Source organism: Nanorana parkeri, unplaced genomic scaffold (genome assembly GCF_000935625.1).
Source record: "Nanorana parkeri isolate BGI_ZX_2015 unplaced genomic scaffold, ASM93562v1 scaffold435, whole genome shotgun sequence".
Lineage (NCBI taxonomy): Eukaryota > Metazoa > Chordata > Amphibia > Anura > Dicroglossidae > Nanorana > Nanorana parkeri.
The window spans coordinates 878,996-901,977 of NW_017306703.1; the positions used below are offsets into that span (position 1 = coordinate 878,996).

Genomic DNA, 22,982 nt, shown 5'->3' on the forward strand with positions numbered 1-22,982 from the left:
TATATAGATAAAAATATATATATTCATAAAAAACACATACAGCATATATTCTTTTAAACAGAGATATAACGCTATCAATTACAGTTTACCTGTAGCAACCCCAATGCTCATAACATTGTCTGGGGACATGTAACATGACAGCCAGTGAGAACAATTAAACAGAGCTCATCTGTTAGTACATAACTTACCATGCCCTTCATTAAGTGCAATGGAAGCCCCAGTGACATCATCAAAAAGGTCATATGGAGTGATGTAATACTTCAAATTCATGACGTGACCTTCAAAGTGAAAAAGAATATGGTAGCATGTTTATTACAGACAACCCACTTGTGCCATTGGCACTATGAATGTTAACCGCCCTAAAAAAAGATAATTCCTGCTATTACCTCCACTCCTAGGAGTCAGATAGCCTACGGTGCCTTGTAGTATTTTATCCAAAACACTGGCATTGGTGAGCTGCCTGAAAAATAGTCACATGCCCAACAACACCATCAGTTTTTACTTATTATATGTTGTATAAAATTTGATTTCAAGCCCAGACTGGAGAACATAATGCTTACCAATACATTGCAGCCATTTTTGTGAGGTCCATCTCCAATGACTGAAGTGCCAAAAACATTTTCCTGAAAAGAAAATGTCAGTAACTAAGACATGATCACACACAATATGTACACCATCCACCAGTCAGCAGTCACTCACTTGTCCCCAGGCATCTTGTACAGGTTCACCAGACTCTTAAGGTACTGAGAAAAATCCTCAAAATTCTTCTCCCTAGGGAACAATAAGCTTATTGTGAAACACTTGTTTAAATGAGAATTTAAATAATTAGTGATTTTGTATAAACCACAAAATGGACCAATGGGTAGTACAGAGTAACTTTTTGTTTAAAAAATATATATATACAAAATACTAGGGATGCACTGATACCGAGTATTTCGGCAAGTACTTGTACTAGCCCAAATGCTCCGATACTTATCCCCGATATCGGAACTTCTGGTTTGAGGGAGATTTCCTCTGACCGGCAGTGGTGCGAGGGAACATGGAGCCGGCTTTCCCGGGAAACCAGGAAGCTGGGAGGCGGGTAATGACCCGCTTGATGCTGATTGTCAGGGAAGCCGGCTTCCAGCCGCCTGGCTTCTTGATCACCCCGGGAAGCCGGCTTCCCAGCCAATCAGCATGGAGCCGGCTTCCCGGCCAATCAAGGAGCTCGGGGCAGGTAATGACAACGGAATTGGTACTCGGTATCGATGAGTACTGAGATATAAATATGGGTACTCGTACTCGATACCCAAAAAACAGTATTTGTGCATCCCTACAAAATACTATTTGTAACCTACTTGTTAATGGTACAGTGATAAAAAGGCAACCAACCTTAACTGCTGTACAAGCTCTGGACTACTCTGAAAAGTTTAAAGGAAACAAATAGGATTAGATTACATGCTGAATAAATAGCAAAACAAATACATAAATAGATACATAGCAGTACTTGGCATTAAGCCTGCATCCGCACCTAAACAACACCTATTACGCGTGTTTTTTGCATGTTTTTACAAGCAGATTGTGGCATATTCATGTGCATGAGCAAAACATGCTGAACCTGCTCAAAAATAATTGCAATGCATGTTTTTCAAGCGTTTTCTATTGAGTCAAAGGGGAGAAAACGTGCTGAATCTGCCCCAAAGTAGCTCATGTAGTACAGGTATTTCGTGCAATAGGCGTATTTCCACTTGCGACAAAATGCCCAGGTGTGAAGAGGGGCCAAAGAACTGAATGGGATTCCTAGGGTTGAGCGTTTTGTCGCTCGTCAACGCTTTAGGTGTAATGGAGCCTTATAACAGTTGATCCAGTTTCTACTATTATATTGATAATGAACAGGGTCATTAACTAAAGAGAATGTGGAGTTCCCTATGCAATTAATATATTTGTGTTTACTAAAAGTGTAAACATCTGAAATTTCTTGCCCTGCTGTGGTATAGTTGCTGCCTATACTTGTTTCATTCTTCACTTCTTTTTTGCGTTAACGAATGGCTTGGTTCTGAGTTATAGTAAGGAATCTACAGTAGGCGCGTCTGGGATTATACACTACGGTATATGGCTCATAATAATCAGTGGTTACTAGACTACCAGTGCCTCTTGGTATGCTACCCTGTTTGCTGCTAGTTAGACGTACTGTCCGCACAGACTGGGTCTAGGAACTATGCCGTTACATAAGTAGGCATTTGAAACAAAACACCAAAAAAAGCAACTGGGTAAAACAATGCATTACATCTACACCTGGATTAAAAACTGAATTACTGAACACTATATGCATTTCAAGGTTTAATTTTTAATTCTGACTAAGGTAAACCTTTAAAGTGATTTTGCCATTATTTTGAAAAGCTGGAAAGAGGCCATCGCTGAAAAGCAAACAATATTTACCTGTCTTGTCACTGAAGAGATAATCTTGCTGAAAGATCTCCTGGTCCCCTGCTAAACTCTGGTGTTCTTCAACACAGTGACGTTCAGTGGCATAGACAGCAGGACAGCTAAATTGTAACTATTGCTTTGCAGGAATTGCCTGTTTTAGTTTTTCAAAATAGCAACAAAATCTTTTTCAATGTATACTCCAGTCAAATCTGACTGAAAATGAAACCCTGAAATGCATAGTGTTCAGTAGTTCAGTTCTTAATCCAGACATGGATTTCAAACAAAGGCTAGCCCTTACAAAGGCAGGATTCAGAGACAACCAAAAGCAGTCCAACTCAAAGATTCGCCTGAAGGACCTTACACCCAGATAAGGCCTGAACAGACACCTGGCAAAACATAGAAAATGTGAACAGAAAGCCATGTGGCAGCCTTGCCTCTGCAGTAAACCAACAGAAATAATAGGGGTAATAATGGCGCTTAGCAGTATTATTCACTAGGTTGCTCCCGGTGCTCAGCCTAGAAGGCCCACTCACACAGGGAGTCTTCAGAAATTGGCTAACACCAGAGGCTGCGCCATGGTTCTGGACCCAAAATCCAGCTACCCACACAGTACACTCAGTTCTGCAAAGCACCACAATGTGGAGCCCCGTGCCCAGAAGGCACATGTACGCTAGACCCACAATCATTCATTCCATCAGGCTCCAGCCTCCAAAGCAATTGCGGAGGATAAGCTGATCCGGATATCTGTGCAACTAAACTAGCTCAAGCAGCCTGTAGAAAAGTCCTGATTGAAGAAAAAAATGATATTGAATGTTGAAAAAATGGCTAGTGAAAGGGTTAAGACTTTCACATGTCCATCCTCCTAGAACACTAGCAAAAGAAATGAGGCATCCTGGGGGTGGGAGGGGTTATACGGGACTGGCCACTTTTTTTTGTTTGCCAGTGTCCACATCCTCCTGTAGGCGGCATTATAACCCAGCAGTCTATGAATCCTGTGTGCTTTAATGATTGAAAAAGAAAAAGCTATTATTTCACTTTGTGAACATTTTTAGGATTTTAAAAAAGGGCTCAAAATACTATAGGCCTCTTTTGCCAGGGGTTACAGGCTATAAAACATGAATGGGACAGAAAACATAAGAAAAATTATTACACCTAAAAACAGTGGCCATAATAAACATGACTGACTCCAGGAAAGTAGAATGTTATCACCACACTACTTGTGAACACCAGTGTGTGCCTTTTGCTGCATACTGCTCTAGGACTTAAAGTGACATTAAACCCTCAGATTTTTTAACATTAACCAATACTGTAATGTGTGCCTTACTGTAATCCAGGGTAGTTTCCCTTCTCTTTGCTGCTCTTCCTTTTAAATCCTTCTCTCTTCTCATGCTAGGGGAGAACTTCCCTTTGCAGCTGAGTGCCTCTTCCTGTAGTGCTGGCTCAGGTTGTGAACCTTCACACAGACACCATGTATCCATTTCAGAGACAAGGCAGTCTGCTGCAAAACAGAAGTTCTGCCCAGCATGAGAACAGATACAGATTTAAAAGGAAGAGCAGCAAAGAGAAGGGAAACAACCATGGATTACAGTGTAAAGTTCCTACCTCCTAACAGCTGTTCCGGCACTCACGAGCGGCATGTCGGAGCTCGAGTGACGTCACGATCGGTGACGTCATCTGACTCCTCCCCCTTTCCCTATTTAGTGCCACAGAATCATTTGCCTGGCGTTCGAGCTTGGAGTCTGACGCCAGGCAAATAACCCCGCAGCAGACCGCACCATTGAGCCGGACGAGAGCCCCATCTCACTGCCTCCTATTGGGCCGGATAGAGCCCTAGCTTGTACCCGTTCTATTGGGCCGGACAAGAGCCCCATTTGGCCTCTAGTGTTGGGCCGGACAGAGCCCCTCCTCCTAGGCTGTTGCAGCCTCTCCACGGCTCTACCTCCGTCCACACCTCCTGAGAGTGAGATCTCTCATCCAGTTCCAGCAGCTGAGAGAAGACCCGCACTACCCCTTCGTGACCATCGGGTGGCAGCAACAACCCTCAGAGCTTCTCACCGCAAGTATCACTCTCATATTATATTATCTGAACTGCCATCACTCATATCTGCTCTGAACTGTCATTACTCAGTATAATTACTGCTAACTGCCATTCCTCAGTGTATTTACTGTGAACAGTCATAACTATCAGTATACCACTCGCTCCCATTCATGAGTGTATGAACCTATACTAATAAAACAAATTACTTCCTGATTGGTTACGTGAACTACTACCCATATCCATATACCCACACTCCTCTGAAGCTGAGATCCACACATACCGTTATCAACCAACCCCCCAGCGTTACATACAGTAAGGCACACAACAGTATTGTTTTATGTTAAAAAATCTGAGGGTTTAATGTCACTTTAAGGAGAACTTTTCTTAGGCAAAGGATCAAAACAGACTTCTAGACCTCCTTACCCAGGTCTCGGTACCGCAAATCCCGATTGATTCACCTGATTAATTCGGCGAGAGCCTGCATACCGCTATGTTGGAAGAGTCCTGCTCCTCCCTCGGTGAAACTGTGGCTCACTAAAGTGGATGAGATCCGTGTGATGGAGGAACTGACTGCCACTTTGCATCACACGGATGCCAAAGTTGGGAAGATATGGTTCTACTGGCTGGAGTTCCTCTACTCCCCAGAATATGGAACTCCTAGTGGGCCCCTTGTTTCACTGGGGGGGAATAACTCACCTCACCCCCCCCCCTGCTGGTTCTAACATACAATGTGCCCCTCTGACAGTCCCTACTTTGATCCCTACTGTCTCCCAATTGAGTAAGGTCTCTGTGTCCCTAAATGTAATAAACGTGTCGAATCAGACTGCCTATAGTACACAGTTACGCTGAAACTTAATGATAGAAGCTGAATCATTTAACCATTATACACCACCAATAACTCCTACCCTCCGTTCTTGTCTTGTCCTTGTCGGAAGTGCTCCGGCTATCTCACAGTGGCCAATATCTACATAACACTCTCGGGTGACCTGGCTCATGATAGCCAGCTCCCTCAGACTGCGCGTAGCTCGGAAACACCGCACGTCTCGCCTAATAGTTCAGATGAAATATTGCCACTGTGACTGTCCTTTTCCATTAGACATGTCCCCCCCTATAGGCAGCCCCCAGACCATCCCTATATGCTCTTACTATGCTCAGGTTACTTTGTGAATTTATTTGGGGCTGGTTAGGCCCAGTCTAGATCTCACATGTGGAAAAGATATGTGATAGCTGATTTATGTATTATGTGTTTTGTTTGCGATTACCTGTTTTATGAAAACGCTAAAATAAAGAATTAAATAAAAAACAAAAAAAAAACAGACTTCTATTCATGGATAAGAGAAAAAAAAAATTCTAGGATTAGTAATGCTAAGATCAAGAAAGGAATTTTTGTATGACTTCAAATTCAGGAATCCATTCAGTAAGAGAAATCAGATGACCGGTTGACCCAAGCTGAAGAGGATATGGCAATCTTTCAAGAGCATGTAAAGGAAAATTTGGGGGGGAAATAAGAAACAGTAAGGCAGATAACTACCAATAAATAGTGGAAAGGTTCATTTTTTGCATTCTCTTCTGGATTTAGCTCAGAACAGCCACCCAATAAGCATGATGAACAGTTTCTTCAAGACACTTCTGATATGGAAAAGTGGTATCAAGCCTAGGGCAATCCCAGTATGCTTGTTGACGTCTGATGGACTGGTAAGTGGGATGTTCCTGAGGCCAAGTACCACAGAAAATCTTACACATCTTGTTCTTAGGGGAGTGTGTGTGTGTGTTTGTGTGTCACTCAAGATCCTTGCTATATAGGGAAACTTTGATTCGTTGTTTGAATTCAGCACAAAAAAAACCGTATGATTCATGTGCCACAAAGAAAGAAAAAAATGTGTTGACTAGTGTAACAGAAAAGAAAATAGCAGGAAACAGAAATTTGTGTAATTTAATGGCAACCATACTAAACGAAGCATGATCATTTAAAATCTTACACATGATGGATTGACACTCACCATAGGGCTTTCTCCTTGATGCGCAACCTTGACATCACACAGCTGACCTTCTGGATCAAGATGAACTTCTAAGTAGAAGAGGTCTGAACTAATGTAACACTCTGTACCGTTTGGACTTAAGTGTGATGTAAGACTGGAGAGACAACAGCAAGAGAGATTAGTCACTCCATCAACGTCCACTACGTTAAAAAATTGCTAATCAACTTCACATTTCAAAAGATCCAGCAAATATTGTGTATTCTCAGTGTAACTCAGCTTTAAAAAACAGTCATAATTGGGCTCCCGCAAGAATCTAAACATTTACTGTCAAAGAAGAAAGAAAATTTAGCAGTTCCAGTGATGCAATGTGCACTAGCTCGCCGCTAGTGCTGACATCTTCTCCTGACATCTTCTCCTGACCTTTTATGGGTTCGGCATCTGCGGTAATCCATGTGCATCATCCCAACAATTAAAAAGGAGAATTATGAGGTGAGTGATTTTCACTCAGCCTCATAATCTGAGCCGACCTGTGACAATGAAACCATCACAGGTCGGCTCAGTAGATCGGGAAGTGAGCGAACACATACCGTCGCTCGCTCACTTCTCGATCTATCCCTGCAGAGAGCCGTGTCACTGTCACTCACGGCTCCCTGCAGGGATTCCCTCCCCTGTCCGATCCTCCAGCGCTGACTGGCGAAACGGACGGGGAGGGGGCGAGCACAGCTGGCTCTGCCTCTGGATAGGCAGAGGCAGCTGTCAATGCCGCAGCTGGGTGGATACAGACAGTATTGTCGGGATCCGTCCCGGCTGCGGAGTCTCAGTATACCGCGAGCTGTAGCTGAGCTTTGGGTCACGGGAGAACGCTAGTTTGTGTTCTCCCGTTACCCTTAGGAGAACTATGGGGAAAAACCCTGACCCCATAGTTCTCCTTTAAGGGGCTGATGTTAAAGTCATATTAAGGTCAAAAGAATTTGAAGCTATTTCAAATGCTGATGAAATCACTTACAATGAATGCTGATCCTTGATGTGTAAAAGTTTTAGTTTCCTGCAGAATCAGCTGGTCCCCTAAGCACTGGCCCTGATTCCTGACTTCCTGTTTTAGAGTGCTTCTTTCTCAGGCAAAGTGCTATGCAGTCACCCTTGTGTGTGCTAGTGTCTCTATAGACACAGCAAATCAAGCTACTCACCTCCCCCCCCCTTTCTCCAAGCTAGAAGATGAACAGTTGATGGAGTCTGCACTGTCCTTTGGGATATTGTACTGAACACGAAGTTAAGGGAACCAGAGTTGAGGGACCTGAAAGCAGCTGTTTAGAAACATGATCATTATAAGTGTCTGGGCAAAAATGTAAAGCAATGCTTTGCTGGGCAATGTATATTTATTTGATCTTTTGATCTGGATTATTTAAAAAAAGTTAGAGAATGTAATACTACTTTAACATTTGGAGAACGCATGTTGAAGGGGTAGGATGTATGTGGGCCATAAATCTAGAAATGTGGTAGGAATTTTGACCAGTGTTATGCTATTAAAATTATAACTTTACATTGGGGGGAATTTATAAAAACTGGAGCAGACAAAATCTGGAGCATGGCAACCAATCAGCTTCTTTCTTCAGTTTGTTCAGTTAAGATTTGAAAATGAAAGAGAGAAGCTGATTGGTTGTCATGCACAGCTGCTCCAGATTTTGTCTGCTCTAGTTTTGATAAATACCCTTGATTATGTTTATATTACAACAAATACACTTGTTGCTGGTAACCAATACTTTGGCTCACCCATTTTGTCTTGCTATTGACTCCAGGCGATCCGTCATTGCAGAAAGGGAAGACACTAAAAAAGCAAGAATGAGACTTATGGTACAGAAAACATTCTTGGCATCGGCAGGTAACAGAGAACAAACATATTCTTAAAACTGCTCACCTTTCAAAGCTTTCTGTAAGGTTTCCAAACAGCTAACAAGGTGCTGGTGCCCTCCGGTGATCATTCCGGTCCTCTTCTCCTATAAAGTGGATTTAATGAACATAAGCGACTGCACAACCTGTACAAAATAATCTCAGCTTCTTCCCGTCTTAACAATAAATCATCTGTATTTATTAACAGAAGGCCTTTACATACAGAATAATAGGATTTTTAAACTTACTGTAAAATTATTTTATTGGAGTCCATTGAGGGACACAGGAAGACAATCACTTTCCAGTCATACTGCTGCCTAGAGACAGATATGGACACTGGCAAACAAACAAAAAAAAACAGCAGCACTCCAGCCCAGGATAACTCTTAATACTATCAGCATGTCTCAGTTTTGTAGCCAGCAGTACCAAGAGCATGATTATAAACAAAGAGAGGGACTCCAAGAAACCTTTTTATGGTGAGTACAAAAATCCTATTTTCTTTCTAGTCCATTGAATAGAATAAATAGCATCCCTAATTAAAAAAAAAAATACACAAATACAGTGTTACAGACAAAGTTTACTTCACAATAAAGCTGCATGCACTAATTTTTGCAATTGCACTGCACTGTAGTGCACGGAATTGCGGAACAGTGCGTTCCAGAGCGGGAGATCACACTGTGGGTGGGAGGTGTGTTTGGGGTGCTATAAAAATTAATGGCACTGCAACGCAACCCCTGCAGCAGAATTTGTCAGGCCGAAACCAAAAATGACTTTTTTCCACCTTTTATAATTTTTCTTCTAATTGTATTTTAAGCACGTGCCAGTGGCAAGATTCCACAGATGGCAGCTGAATGTGAATAAAGCAGGTAGTGGGCTGGTGCAACAGCCAGCCTGCAATAGCCAATAGCAGGCTGGCTATTGCACCCGCCCACTGTCTGCTGTGGGGATCCAACCAACTAATCGATAATGAGAATAATTGACAACTATTCTCATTATCGATTAGTTGGTTGCAGCCGTAGAGGGAGATTCCTTTGGGTGAACTAGAGAGGGACAAAGGAACAGAACAACAATGTACTAGTTGAGGAGCAATGCAGAAGCTACCTTAGGTAAGAAGGAATCCTGGACCTCAACACCACCTTGTCCCTTTGCAAATCCAAAAAAAAATACTTTGCTGGATAAGGCCACCAGTTAAGACACTCACCTTGCAGGGGTGGTGGCTACTAGGAATGCCACCATGTGGGTTAGAGTAGAGAGATAAATGTCCCCAATGGATTTAAATGGAGGTTTCTAAAGCACAGAGAGAAGCAGATTGAAAGAAGTGCAGGGGAGCTACATGGGAGACTCCCTGTAAAAAGGTTTTCATCAAGGAGTAAGAGGTTAAAGGTCTCTGAAACAAGATAGAGATGGCAGAAACTTGGCCTTTGATGGTGCAGAGAGCAAAACGCTAACGCTGGTTCAGACACAGCTGCAGGAAGAAGGAGACTCGCCCCACAGAAAATATCCAAATGTGGAAGCACTGATGTACGATGCTAATCTTGCAAGAAGTAGACTTTCCAGCTTTTGACATGAAGTGGATCACAAACCTGGTCTTTAACAGATATTCCATTAAAGTCAGAGACCGTGAGGTCCTTGAGAAAGATATGGATACTCTGGCAGAGCCCATGCAGCATCCGCTTGAAGTCTTACCAGTTCGAAGTACCACAACCATATCGACCAATCTGGAGCAATTAGGTTCACTGGAATGCCATCCATCTTGATCCTGCAAAGCAGGTGAGGAAGAAGTTTAAAAGGAAAGAAAGGCAAACATCAGTGTCTACTGATCCAAGAAATTACCAGAGCATCCACTGCTTCCGCTAAACGATCCCTGTACCTGGAGTCAAACCTGAACAGTTTGTTGTTGAACCAGGAGGTCCACATGCACTGTCCCCCATCTGCAACACAGGTCCTAATGCACCTCCAGGATTAGGGACCATTCCCATGGGTCCAGCCGTTGCCAGCTAAGGAAGTCTGCCTGCGATGTAAACAGCGGACAAGGCTGAAAGGTGAAGTTCTGCCCAGGACAGGATGCGGTTTACCTCTCTTGCATCAGCGAAACTTCTGGATGCTTCCTGATGATTGATGTATGGCACGGTTGTGGCACTTTCTGACTGAATGCAGATTGATGACCCTCCAGCAGGATGATCCAATGCTGCAAAGACAACAAATCATCCAAAGTTCTGGGATGCTGATTGGGAGATAAAATTCCTCAAGTTCTCTGCACAGACAAGTTACTCAGGACAGCTCCCCAACCTAACAGGCTGGCATCCTTCATGGATATCTTCCAAAAGATGAGAAGGGTTTCATTGATTCCAGAGCGGGATTCCTGAGTTGGACGACTCCTGGACCAGCTCGAATCTTAGAGTTTGGAGTTTCCCCTAAAGGAGAAAGACTCTGGCTTGAGCTGCGTCCAGGACTAGACCCAGATACTCCAAACGAGGAGTCAGTTCCAGCGATGGTTTCTGAAGGTGCATGATCCATCTGAACCAATGTAACATCTGGGTAGCCAAGAAACATTCCGGTGGAGGATGCACCAATCTTTATAGGCCCAGCCAATAAGTGGTTGGAAGCCCTCTCTAGAGCTCCGTTTTTGCTGACAGGTCCTGTTATTAATCCTGTCTGCCATTATTCCCAAGCTAGAAAATACTGTTTTGGCTTTGATTAAAGTGCTGGCCTAGAGAACCCGTGTCTAAAAAGCAACAAATTTGCATGCCCTTTCAGGGACAATGTCTATTTGGATCAACTCTGTATACCATGTTCCTGCATGAAATAAAAGGGGCGATCCCAAGTCTGGAAACAACTGTGCATGAAAAATAAATCTCAGCATGCAAGATTTAAACAAAAGCTGGGCCTATAGCTACCACCTGGCCTTGGTTTGAGTGAGTCATCTAAGGCACATTCCCTGCAGCAGACAGGAGCTAACCATCATTCTCCTGGATGCCTAGTGAAAGGCTCAACACCTTGCGCAATATCCTACATCTTGGAACCCAGGTTTTTTACTATTTAAGTGTTTTGCTCTTTACGTTAGGTGAGGATGTGCTGACAGACTTTAGTTTAGTTGCCTCTTGTCTATTTTGCACCTGGGGCTTGATGCTACAGTCATGGCTATGGTTTTCAAGAGCCTTATGTTTGACTTTTTATTACCTTAAAGGAGAACTATGAGGTGAGTGCTTTTCACTCACCTCATAGTTCTAGCCGACCTGTGACAATGAGACTGTCACAGGTCGGCTCAGTAGATCGGGAGGTGAGCGAACACATACCGGGTTCATCTAGATAGGCAGAGCCAGCTGTCAGTCACGCAGATAGGCGGATCCCGGCACAATTGTCGGGATCCACTTCAGCTTCTCAGTATACCGCGAACAGCAGCTTGCGGTATACTGCGGCGTCTCAGTATACCACGAGCTGTAGCTCGCGGTATACTGAGCCTAGGGTGATGGGAGGACGCTAGTTTGTGTCCTCCCGTTACCCTAAGCAGAACTATGGGGAAAAGACTTAACCCCATAGTTCTCCTTTAACTCGTTACCATTGTTTTGCTTTGACCTTCATGGAGATTTGAGTATAGACTATTGTTTGTGTTTGTGAAGACTCACTAGAAGGTTTGGTATATAGGCTGGTGGACCCGGCTGTTGAATGTAATTTTCCTGGCAAATTTATCAGTGTCTCACTAACTGTCTTTCCTCATTTGCTCCTATTTGCTTTAGTTTGGAAGTTGATTGATGCTTAAAGGAGAACTATGGGGTCAGTGTTTTTCCCCATAGTTCTCCTTAGGGTAACGGGAGGACACAAACTAGCGTCCTCCCGTTACCCTAAGCTCAGTATACCGCGAGCTACAGCTCGCGGTATGCTGAGACACCGCAGCCAGAGCGGATCCCGACGTAGATGATGCCTATCTAGAGGCAGAGCCAGCTGTACCAGCCCCCTCCCCCGTCCGTTCCGCCAGTCAGCGCTGGCAGATCGGAGAGGGGAATCCAGCCCCTCCCCCTGTCACAGCAGAGAGCCGTGACAGTATCGGGAGGTGAGCGAACCCGTTATGTGTTCGCTCACCTCCCGATCTACTGAGCCGACCTGTGACAGTCTCATTGTCACAGGTCGGCTAGAACTATGAGGTGAGTGGAAATCACTCATCTCATAGTTCTCCTTTAATAATACAAATTTATGCTTGTTTCCATTAGCAAAGTTATGTTCATATTTTATCTTTTATTTAGTAGCTACATGTTTCCTAATGCAGTACTTGGACTTCTCTGTGCCTCTCAGGGCAGGGATTTCTATTTGTGCCCTATGTAGTGACATAGTGTTTCTGTCAAAATTGTGCGCTCTCCTATGCACAGGTTTTTCAACATTTGTCTTCATCTCTTCTCTTCTAATTATTCTGGCTCTTTCCTTTTCCTTTTTTCTGTATGCAATTCTGCCCTAGGGATATTTTTTTTTCCACATTGGTATGAGCAGGTGTGTACTCATATCTGTTGCTATTACTACTATCGAGGCTCCTTGTGTTGTCTTGCAATGTTGCTAAGAATTTTGACGGTTATTGCTCAGGGTTTGAGCTCTCTAACTAAAAGGTAGAACAATGTGTCTCTGGTCTAAACAGATTGCTGTGGCATGTGTCCAGGAGATGCATTTTGTGCAGATCTCTGCACCTACTTATTTTTCTCCTGCCTTTCCCCAGGTTTTTATGGCTTCTGCGCCCACTAAGCATAGGGGGGTATTTTCGCTTTTAGAATGTTATCAGCAAATTTATGACCCTCAGTGTCGATATTTTCTATTACATGGCTCTCTGCAAGGTATGGATGTCACAATCCTCAAGCATTATGCCCCTAATGCGTCACTTTCTTTCCCAGGTTTTAGACCTTCCTCTTGAACATCTGAAGTTCAGTTCTTTTATGTGGGGACTCTGATTAGATAGAGAAAACTAGACTACAGATGTTCCTCACTTACCGACATGTATATAAATCCACCCTGGTGGCCAGAATGTCTTATGATCATCTTCATTCTCACAACATTACGAATGTATGGAGAGAACTGAACCCAGCTCTGCGATCTTACACTTACTTTTCCGGGCCCCACAACATTTTTTCTAGGATAGATCACATTCTTGTTCAGTAGCCGACTCCTTGGTCAGACCATGACCAGAATGTGCTAGAGCATGGCTCTCCTTTTCCTAAAACTCAGCCATCTCCCTGGCTCAGAATTACTTGAAATTATGGTGAAAATTTCTCGATTTGGCACCTTGTCCTTGTAAGTGTTCCGCTGTGAATTACCCTGGCCTGTTTTGTTTTTTTTTAAATAAAAAAAAAAATTGCCGATATTCTCCCTCCCTACTTGGGCCAACTTTATAATAGCCTGAGGGTGACCGATTCTCTCTTCTGAAATGTTGGTGGCGACCATATTGATGATACCTGAAACTAATACAGGCCTACACACTGTGTCCAATTTCAGAACTATCTTGTTGCTTAATGTCGATATTAAAATATTAGCCAAGGTGTTGGTGGCAAGATTGCAATCTTTCCTTGGCCAGGTTATTCAAAGCGAACAAGAAGTCTTTGAGCCCTTTGAGACAGGCGGGGGATGACCAGTATAGGGTGATGCAACTTTTTTGGCACATACTCTCTGCCTCAAATCCTTGCTACTGTCGTTAGATGCATGCAAAGCATTTGATACAATTTCATTGGACAGCCTTTCTTTTGGGTTTCAGAAATGGGGCTTCCATGTTGATTTATTGCATTGGATTAATGCTTTTTAATCATGTCCTAATGCTACAATATAGTGGCTTTTGGTCTCTTAAACTTTCTATCCACAGAGGTATCACATAGGGATGCCCTTTTTCGTCATTAGAAATAACCCTAATATACAGTGAATAGAAACAGCAGGCATTCATCATAAAGCATTGTACTTTGCAAATTATATCCCCTATCACCTTTTGCAACAGCATATTTCCCTTCCCAATCTGTTCTCTCTAGTGTCGGCATTTGAAGACATCTTTGGACTTTATGTAAATGCAGCCAAATCGAAAGCAGGGTATACACAGTTAGATTTTTTTTTGCACAAACATTAGTACGAAAAAACCCGCCGGGAACTTTTGATACTGGCATCAGAATCTTGCCGATTGTCATTAGAAATTTCATTTAATTTTTGTTTTTATTCGATAGAAGAATGAAAAGAGTTTCTGAACGAAAACCACATTCACTGTTCACTCGTGAAATTTGTTCGATCGAGAAAAGATTTCCAACATGCTTCTTCTAATTTTTGTCACTGTGTGTAAGGTACTTACCAGAAAGCTACTCCAGGTTCATGCACGCGCCCTGTAGGGTGCTCCTATCCTTAGGCTTAAGGGCAAATATGCTCTTAATAATGGGCGCGCGCGTATTGGATTCCGTGCACGCAACAGTTTGCTCGCTATGCATGCTATTACGCACGCACGTTCAGTGATGTCTAATCCACTATAAAGTCAGTGAGTCCTGAATCCATTGCTGACTGGTCTCAGCTGTATCCTGATCCTGCTGTTTGGCTTTCCTGTGTTCAGATCCGAGTAGATCCCTGATTCTGATTACTAACTTGGCACTTCTACCCGGCAACTGGTTTCCTTGTGTTCGATCCTGGCTTGTGACCCCGACTACTCTGCGTTTCTCGATTTGGCACCTTGTCCTTGTAAGTGTTCCGCTGTGAATTACCCTGGCCTGTGACCTCGACTACGTTCCTAATTCACCTATGGCATCCACTGGGCTTTCCTGCTTGGACTCTGTGCTGTGTACTGAGATCAACGCACTCAAATTCAGAAGCTGTGCTTACCAACGCAGCTGCACTCATGCGTCCCCACTCCTCCTGTTATCATCTCCAGGGGAGTTGGACTATTGGTGCAAGGGTATCCCCCTGGTCAGCTCAGTCTCCTCTCAGGTAAAAATCAATCGTTGATTTGACCCGATTTAGTTCATTTGAAATTCTAATCGTGTATACCCCACTTAGGGCACTGAATATCTCCCTTGACTCCCACACTTGATCTCAAATGCAGTCCAATTATGAATTCTTGGGAATCTCTATGCTCCCCTATCTTAGAGCATATCTCACTTCAACGTATCATTATTTTCTCTAGTTAGCCTGCCTTCTTCAGAGAACTATCCCGTCTGTTAAAAAATTTGGCGGTCATGGTGATATGACCTGTGAGAATGAATAAAAGGATTTCGTTTTGAAGAAAACCTGGAGTGCTGGTGACCAATTTTCTGTTTTACAATCTCCTTAGAACGCACTTACTTTGTGATCTCCCATGGGACCCCTGGGAAGCTCTATTAAAAAAAAAAAAATTTTGCAATCCCTATTTAAACCTTGGCTTCTTATGTGTTCTTGGCTGCGCTTCAAACTGGAACAACCCGCTCTTAGCTTCTTGGAAGTGAAACAAAGAACTACAGGTACCTTTATTAATGTAAACTTAATTGCTATACTCAATGACTCATATGGAAAGTCCCTCTTGGTTTGGTCACCACTGCTGGACTATTTGAGAGCCCAAAACTTTTGTCATGACCTTCTGTGAGTATAGTTGTCAACATTTGGAGGTTCCTGGGCAGGATCGCACCTTCTTTCTTCTTTTTCCTCTTTCATATAATTTATTTCCCTTTTTTTCTTGCCAACTCTTCTCTCTTCATTTGTAGTTTTTTTTGCCTCATGGGGTATGGATATGTTGCTTAAATGCTTTGTCTATGCACTATGTGTTCTCCCTGTTTTTGTACTTTATGGTACTTTATGTTGCATGATCCCAATTTAAGTGGTATGTGCTACATTTTTTTTTAAAGCTTTCCATAAAAAAACTTTTGTAAAACAAAAACGTGAAGCTTGAGAGGCAAGAGGGAGCAGGACCAATACACACTTCTAATGGAAAAGTCAAGAAATTCCAGCTGCCTGTATCTTTGGATCTGCCAATTGTTTTGATACATTGTTTTCTCTGACGGTAACCTTTGCTGATGCATTCTTTTCATTATTTGCTCAGCTTGCATTGCCCTGATGAGCGACGTTTACTTTCATAGAAATGTTTTCTGAGAGAATCAGGGATGTGGCCATTAGTACCTGGTCAGAATGACCCGACATTTAGGTGAAGCAGAGTATTATGAAAGTTGATACTAAATCTAAAGAAGTCCCATTACCAAAACCACAGACATTTTATCATGATTTTCCAATATGTAATAACAGAGCAGCAGGACTCCAGACAAGCATGCTAGGTCTTCTGTTATCAGGAAACGAATAACTCATTAAAGTTTCCCAAACAATAAGATTTTTAAAGCAGAACTATGGTCAACCCAAAAATAACACATATAATGCAGTCTGACACTAGCATAATATCAACCCTGCTGCAAATGTTTTTGTTAAAAGTGCTGCCTCTAAAGCTAGTCTTTTTCAGATTGAATTTGTGTAACCTTTGTAATCTTTACCTAGCTAAGGTCCTCCAGCCCCCTTGTTATTTTAGAGTGAGAAACCAGTGAGAGCAGCATGGGAACACAGAAGATTGCTGGAAGTGTTGGTTTCCTAGAGGATTTCAGAGAGCAGTTCTAGTGACCAGAATAGTTTTTGGTGACATAGGCACCAGGAAAGGTGAATATTCACTGCATTCCTTTACAGGTAACAGCACCTTTAACACAAAATTTTTTTTGCAACAGGGTTACTTTAAACAGGCCCATCAGCAACTATCACAAACCCATCCAGTTGGTAGTAGTGCTAGGCAGTGGGTGCAAGAGGCAGAGGCTTAATGCGAACTTATGAACCGCAAATACTGGAAATTCCCTGATCATGGGAAATAATTGGAACCCCCAAACCTATTATAAATGGAGTTCAGTGGGTTACCCGCACCTGTCGCCGAAGGGTAGATACACGCTAGTCTGTGCAGTGTAGCATGCATTCAGCCCATCTAAGGGGTATCACAGGTTATTGCTAAATCTAATGTGGCTGAACGCCACCTGTCCTAAGAAGTTGGACACCGAACGCCAGGGTTCGTGTAACTAGTTAGCATGGAGAAGTCTCTTTTCTTATCAGAATTACCCAGACAAATCGCTCCACCAACTAAGAACGACCATGCACCACCACCCACAGAATCCAAAAAGAGCTATCAATCTGTCAATCCTTTCCGTGTCTGGGTCAGGTCAGGTTTTCATGGTTGAGTCAAATTAGGCTTTATGCTCTATCACCACCAAGTTTTAATTATGTTCAGTTTGTAGCTTTGCATCCATACTCCACCTGGAATCCAAAGTCTTTGGTTTTTCAGAAGCTGCTCAGCGGGTCCTGAGAATAATGCAGCTGGATCGCTAGTTGACACAGTTTATGGCCAGAAATATTACAATATCTGATCGTCTTTAAGCATTCAATCTTGATTGATGAAAACATTTTTGGCAAATGCTTGTGCCGGTCCAAGAATTTTAGCTGTGGCAGCAAAATATGAATACCCCCAGCCGTCCCTCTTAATCATGGCTCCAATTCCAAAAACAGAACAGAGTCCATTAATCCTAGCTGAAGTATTCAGGCGGGTGGCCTGGGTTGAACATTCTAAAGTAAACACTTGGCGCCTTTGGGAAAAACAAGGAGGCACCGAGAAGCAGGGGCTGCGACAGACAGTAGCTTGTCTCTTGGTAGACTGCCAACTCAATCCAAATATCCAACTATGGGCACTTTAACAGCACCAACTTTAATATACGCTATTGGACACAGAAATACCACGGATGCTGGACTGCCTCTCAGGTCTGCAGGAGGCAGGCACAGACCTGGTAGGCAGCCCAATGACCAACAACAGATGGCAGCATAGCAATGTCAGCCTAAGCAGACTGACAAGATCTCCAGGCATGAAACTTTGCAACATATTGCAACATATTCATAAAAAAACTATTTGCAAAATAACACTGTATCCAGTAAGGTGTAATGCCAAACCTTCTGAAAAATAGACTTTGTTATACATGACTGACAAGATCTCCAGGCATGAAACATTGCAACATATTCATAAAAAAACTATTTGCAAAATAACACTGTATCCAGTAAGGTGTAATGCCAAACCTTCTGAAAAATAGACTTTGTTATACATACTAGTTTCAAAAGCAATTTTCAAGCCTTTTAAAACTACAGCTTTCATTCAAATAACACCTTGTAATCCTGCCATGAAAGTCCCTGTTCATGCATTCGCGTTTATAGGGTGACAACGCTCTGTCCCTGTCTCCCAATTGTGCTCCTGTTTTGTCACTCTGTCACATTGGCTTCTGATGGAGATGACAAGTGACAGCCTCAACACATATTACACAGACATGGTCCGCTGTCATCCTCAGGAAACCCGTCCTAAGAAATGCCATGGAGCCGTCGCTCGAATGCATGCATGAAGGCAAAAAGAGGCTGCAATAGATCAGCAGCACTCTGCAACAAAGGATGTAAAAAAATAATGTCTTATTAAGAAAGGGCAACTGTTTATGATACACAGAGCTTTATAAAACCAATGTCTTACAGTTAGGCTCCATTCACACATAAGCGGTTTTGCATGGAAACGTGCTGAACATGAAAAACAATGCATTCCAATGTGCATTGTTCACACTAGGGTGGCGTCTGCGTGGCACTAAAACGCGCGTCCGACAAAAAAGTCCTAACAGGATTTTATTGGCGGATTCCATGTGTTTGCGGTTATTACTATATCGGCTCGTATGTGAACATTTGCGCGTTTTCGTGCTGCGCGGAAATTGCAAACGCCATGTGTAAATGGAGCCTTAGGGTTTACATCCACTTCGAGGAAAGGTATGCCTTCAAATCACCTACAGACCACTTACCATAATTTGTCGAACCATCTTTATTGTTTCAGGCCATGGTCGGTTCTGGTTGTACTTGGCATGGAGGCGTTCCAAAAGGGAACTCATCTTTACTGGGATCCTAAAAAAGACATTTATCCTGATTTTACTCATTGGTAAGCATTCTACAAACAGTTATCCTACAAAGACACCAACAAAACTTGGGTTTTACCACAGTGGCCGGTGATTCCGAAACATTAGGCTGGGTTCACACCTAGGCGTATCGAATATATGCGCGTTTCATGTCGCGTGTTTTTAGCCCGATTCACGGTAAAAGAAACACGCAACAGATGCGCGTTTCCGAGGGCTACCTGGCTCTATCCCAATGGATACGCGCTGCAAATACGCCCCAAAGAAGCTCCTGTACTTCTTTGGGCGCAGGGCGTTTTGCAGCGCATTCCTACGTGCTGTAAAACGCCCAGGTGGGAACCATGCCCTTAGGCAATCATTCGTTTTCACATGTTGAGCGTTTTACAGCGCGTAGGAACGTGCTGTAAAACGCCCAGGTGTGAACCAGGCCTTAAAGCAGGACTGAAGTCACAGAAATTGTTAATTATATACTCCAATTTCATAATATTAGATTTACTTCTATAGCAGTTGCACAAGGCGATTACTTATTGCTGTGCAGTCCAATAGGCACCAGAGTTTGACTTGGTAATCTAGCAGAGCTGCATCAGAGTCAGAAAATGTGTATTGACAATAAAAGAAGTTACAGACATTTACAAATGAAAATCAGCCTTTCAACCCTCTATGTGATAGGTACAGCATGCGTCAGGTGTGCCTATATATGAAAACAACGGTTGTGCCACGTCAGGTATTGCCACATACGGTGGAGTAAGAGCAACAATTCTAGGGCCATCATTCACAGTTAAAGGAGAACTATGAGGAAAGTGAAAATCACTCAGCCTCATAGTTCGAGCCGACTTGTGACAATGAAACTGTCACACGTCGGCTCTATCGATCAGGAAGTGAGCGAACACATACCGTCGCTCGCTCACTTCTCGATTATCACCCTGCAGAGAGCCGTGACTGTTAGTCACAGCTCCCTGCAGACATTCCCCGCTCCAAACCTCCAGCGCTGACTGGAGGAACGGACAGGGGAGGGGGCGGGTAACTGACAGCTGGCTCTGCCTATCTAGAGGCAGAGCCAGCTTTCACTTAGGCCCCATTCACACTGAGCGATTTATCGAGCGATTTTTGCAGCGATATCGCTCATATTTCCATGCGATATCGCTCTATGTAGCTTCTCCAATCCATTTCAATGGAGCTGTTCACATCTCGCCTCTCAATATCGCTCAATATCGCTCCTACATGACCCTTTTTTCGAGCGATTTCGAGCGATATTGCTCCTGATTGCATACAGCCCAATAGGAAAAAGTATTGCGATGTCGCTCAATATCGCTCAAAACTGCATGATTTTCATGTCGCTCAGTGTAAATGGGGCCTTACGCAGCTGGGTGGATCTCGACAGTAATGTCGGGATCCATCCCGGCTGTGGCGGTCTCAGTATACTGCGAGCTGTAGCTCGCTATATACTGAGCTTTGGGTCATGGGAGGATGCTAGTATATGTCCTCCCATGACCATTAAGAGAACTATGGGGAAAAGCACTTACCCTATAGTTGTCTTTTAACTCTAAATTGACAACCTGTAAGAGTTGTTAAAGAAGAACTCCAGGGAAAAACAAAAAAATTAACCCTTGCAGTGGGGCCATCATTCTTCTGCCCCTAGAAAAGGCTGTTAGTGTGTGCTATCCATCCTCCTTCACTCTTCATGCACATTCACCCTGTGCAAATCTACCCCGGTATACCACAGTCCACAGCAAATACGGTTTGGTGACTGTATCAATAAAGTATAACGAAAGGCAAAAACCATCTTTTAGATTTGGATAGAGTAGTGAGGGGATAGAAGCCCTTTTAGGTTTGGAGGATTTACTCTCTCTATTTATCCTGATCACCAATATCACCGGGAATAGAAGTGAGGATAAAAGCAACATTATGGGTTGTCACCAGGACACGCAGAGGGGAGATCTTCCAATGGGGACACAACTAGCATATTTCCCTCACATTGGAAAGATATCCTCTCACTTCCTGTTGAGTCTACAGAACAGGAAGTGAAGAGGCCGTCCCCTGCATGGCACCTCCGCAGGCCTGATGAGCTCTTCCAGACTGTCGGCCGCCCGGCCTTTCTCTCCAAATGGGAGAAGCAGCTCATCGGACCCCCTGAATAGGTAACCCTGGAGGAGGACAGGAATTGGGGGGATGGAATAAGAGGGTTAATGATCAGAGAGTAGGTGGGGAATGGGAGAAGTGATCAGAGAGGAGGTGGGGGCTGGAAGAAGGGGGTACTGATCACAGAGAGGAAGTGGGGGATAGGATAAGAGGGGTACTGATCAGAGAGGAAGTGGGGGATGGGAGAAGTGATCAGCGAGGAGGTGGGGGCTGGGAGAAAGGGGTACTGATCAGAGAGGACGTGGGGGATGGGATAGGGGGATACCAATCAGAGGAGTGCTAATGGCCTATGGGGTAGGGGGGCAAAACACTTTCTTTGCTCCGGGTGCTGACCACCCAGGCTACGCCACTGCCTTTAGGGCCTGTTCAAGTGAACAATGCCAGGGCACTCTTGTTCTCTATATGCCCCATTCACACCACACTGTAGGACAAGCTGTGAAACTACAAATCCCATGATGCCTTTGGAAGTCATATCTGTGGCTAGCAATGCCTCATGCGATTTGTAGTTCCACAGCAGCTGAACTGCCCATGATCTAGTATATACATGTAAATATAGAAATCTGTGAATAATCATTTGGGTCTCTAATAATAATAGTCCATTCATCCTGTGTGTGCAAAATAATGTACGTGGAATTGTCAACTCTTCACCCCTCGTGATGCCACAAAAAATCCATCACCAACACACTGTGCATGTCCAAATCAGGAACACAGCTCTTAATGCAAGAGTGGGCAAACTGTGGCCCTCCAGCAGTGGTGAAACTACAAATCCCATGATGCATTAGTCTCTGGGAATCATGGCTATGAGAATCTTGCAGTGCCTCATGGGATATGTCGTTTCATAACAGCTGGAGGGCTGACATTTGCTCACCCCTGGCCTGGGGTGAGCAACCTGCTCCTCCACAGATACATCACAGTGAGTGTTGTCACCATAAGGTGAAAGTAAAGGTGTAAAAGGCAAGCTCAAAGCTAATGCATCCACCTCAGCTAAGGACTGGTGATCTGATCTATAGTTTTCTTTTTGGGCTTGGCTATGCCTTGAGCTTGGCCTGATGAACTACAAATGCCAGCAGTTCCTGACAGACTATCCATGCTGGGAAGTGTAAATCCTCAGCGGATGGTCTCAGACACAAAGGCTGCTGTAACGAGCCGGAAGTCCCTTTCCTAGTACACAAAACCGCCCGCCCCTTCACCACACATGTATCTCCCACACCCCGCTCTCACCCGGGGCTCCGTACCCTCGACACTCCTCCGGTACTAGCCGCCAGGGCCTACACTCCGAGCCCAGAACCCGGAACCCCCGCTGCCACCCCTCCGCCGACTCTCCATACACCTCGCGAGACTTCCTGGAGACAACCGCATTGTCCGCATACAAGCGCGAGACTTCGAGAGCATGACCAGGCACAAGCTGGTGTGATACACTGAACGGCCGGTGGAGGGCGACGATGGATGGTCTGACACAATGATATAATAGATTATACTGCCAGTAGAGGGCGAACGATGCAGGATCAAGTACAACCTAGTGTAATACACCGAACGGGCAGTGGGGGGCGAACGATGGATGGTCTGACACAATGGTGTAACATTTAATACTGCCAGAGGAGGACGAACGATGCC

The 22,982-nt window shown here is 43.9% G+C and overlaps 1 protein-coding gene across 3 annotated transcripts in view; it reads right to left on the bottom strand.

Annotated features, from left to right (window-relative positions):
- The window catches only part of MED1 (mediator complex subunit 1), a 51,624-nt gene extending 28,882 nt beyond the window's left edge, over positions 1-22,742 (bottom strand). For all 3 annotated transcript variants that reach the window (XM_018560164.1, XM_018560165.1, XM_018560163.1), the window contains exons 1-10: positions 22,590-22,742; positions 19,122-19,221; positions 8,339-8,417; positions 8,194-8,248; positions 6,445-6,577; positions 1,372-1,400; positions 700-771; positions 561-623; positions 387-460; positions 189-278 (exon numbers count right to left, since the gene is read on the bottom strand). In XM_018560164.1, coding sequence (XP_018415666.1) covers positions 189-278; positions 387-460; positions 561-623; positions 700-771; positions 1,372-1,400; positions 6,445-6,577; positions 8,194-8,248; positions 8,339-8,417; positions 19,122-19,208 — 682 coding nt within the window. In that variant the 5' untranslated portion in view covers positions 19,209-19,221; positions 22,590-22,742. The remainder of the gene's footprint in view (positions 1-188; positions 279-386; positions 461-560; positions 624-699; positions 772-1,371; positions 1,401-6,444; positions 6,578-8,193; positions 8,249-8,338; positions 8,418-19,121; positions 19,222-22,589) is intronic.
- Positions 22,743-22,982: the final 240 nt, after the last annotated feature.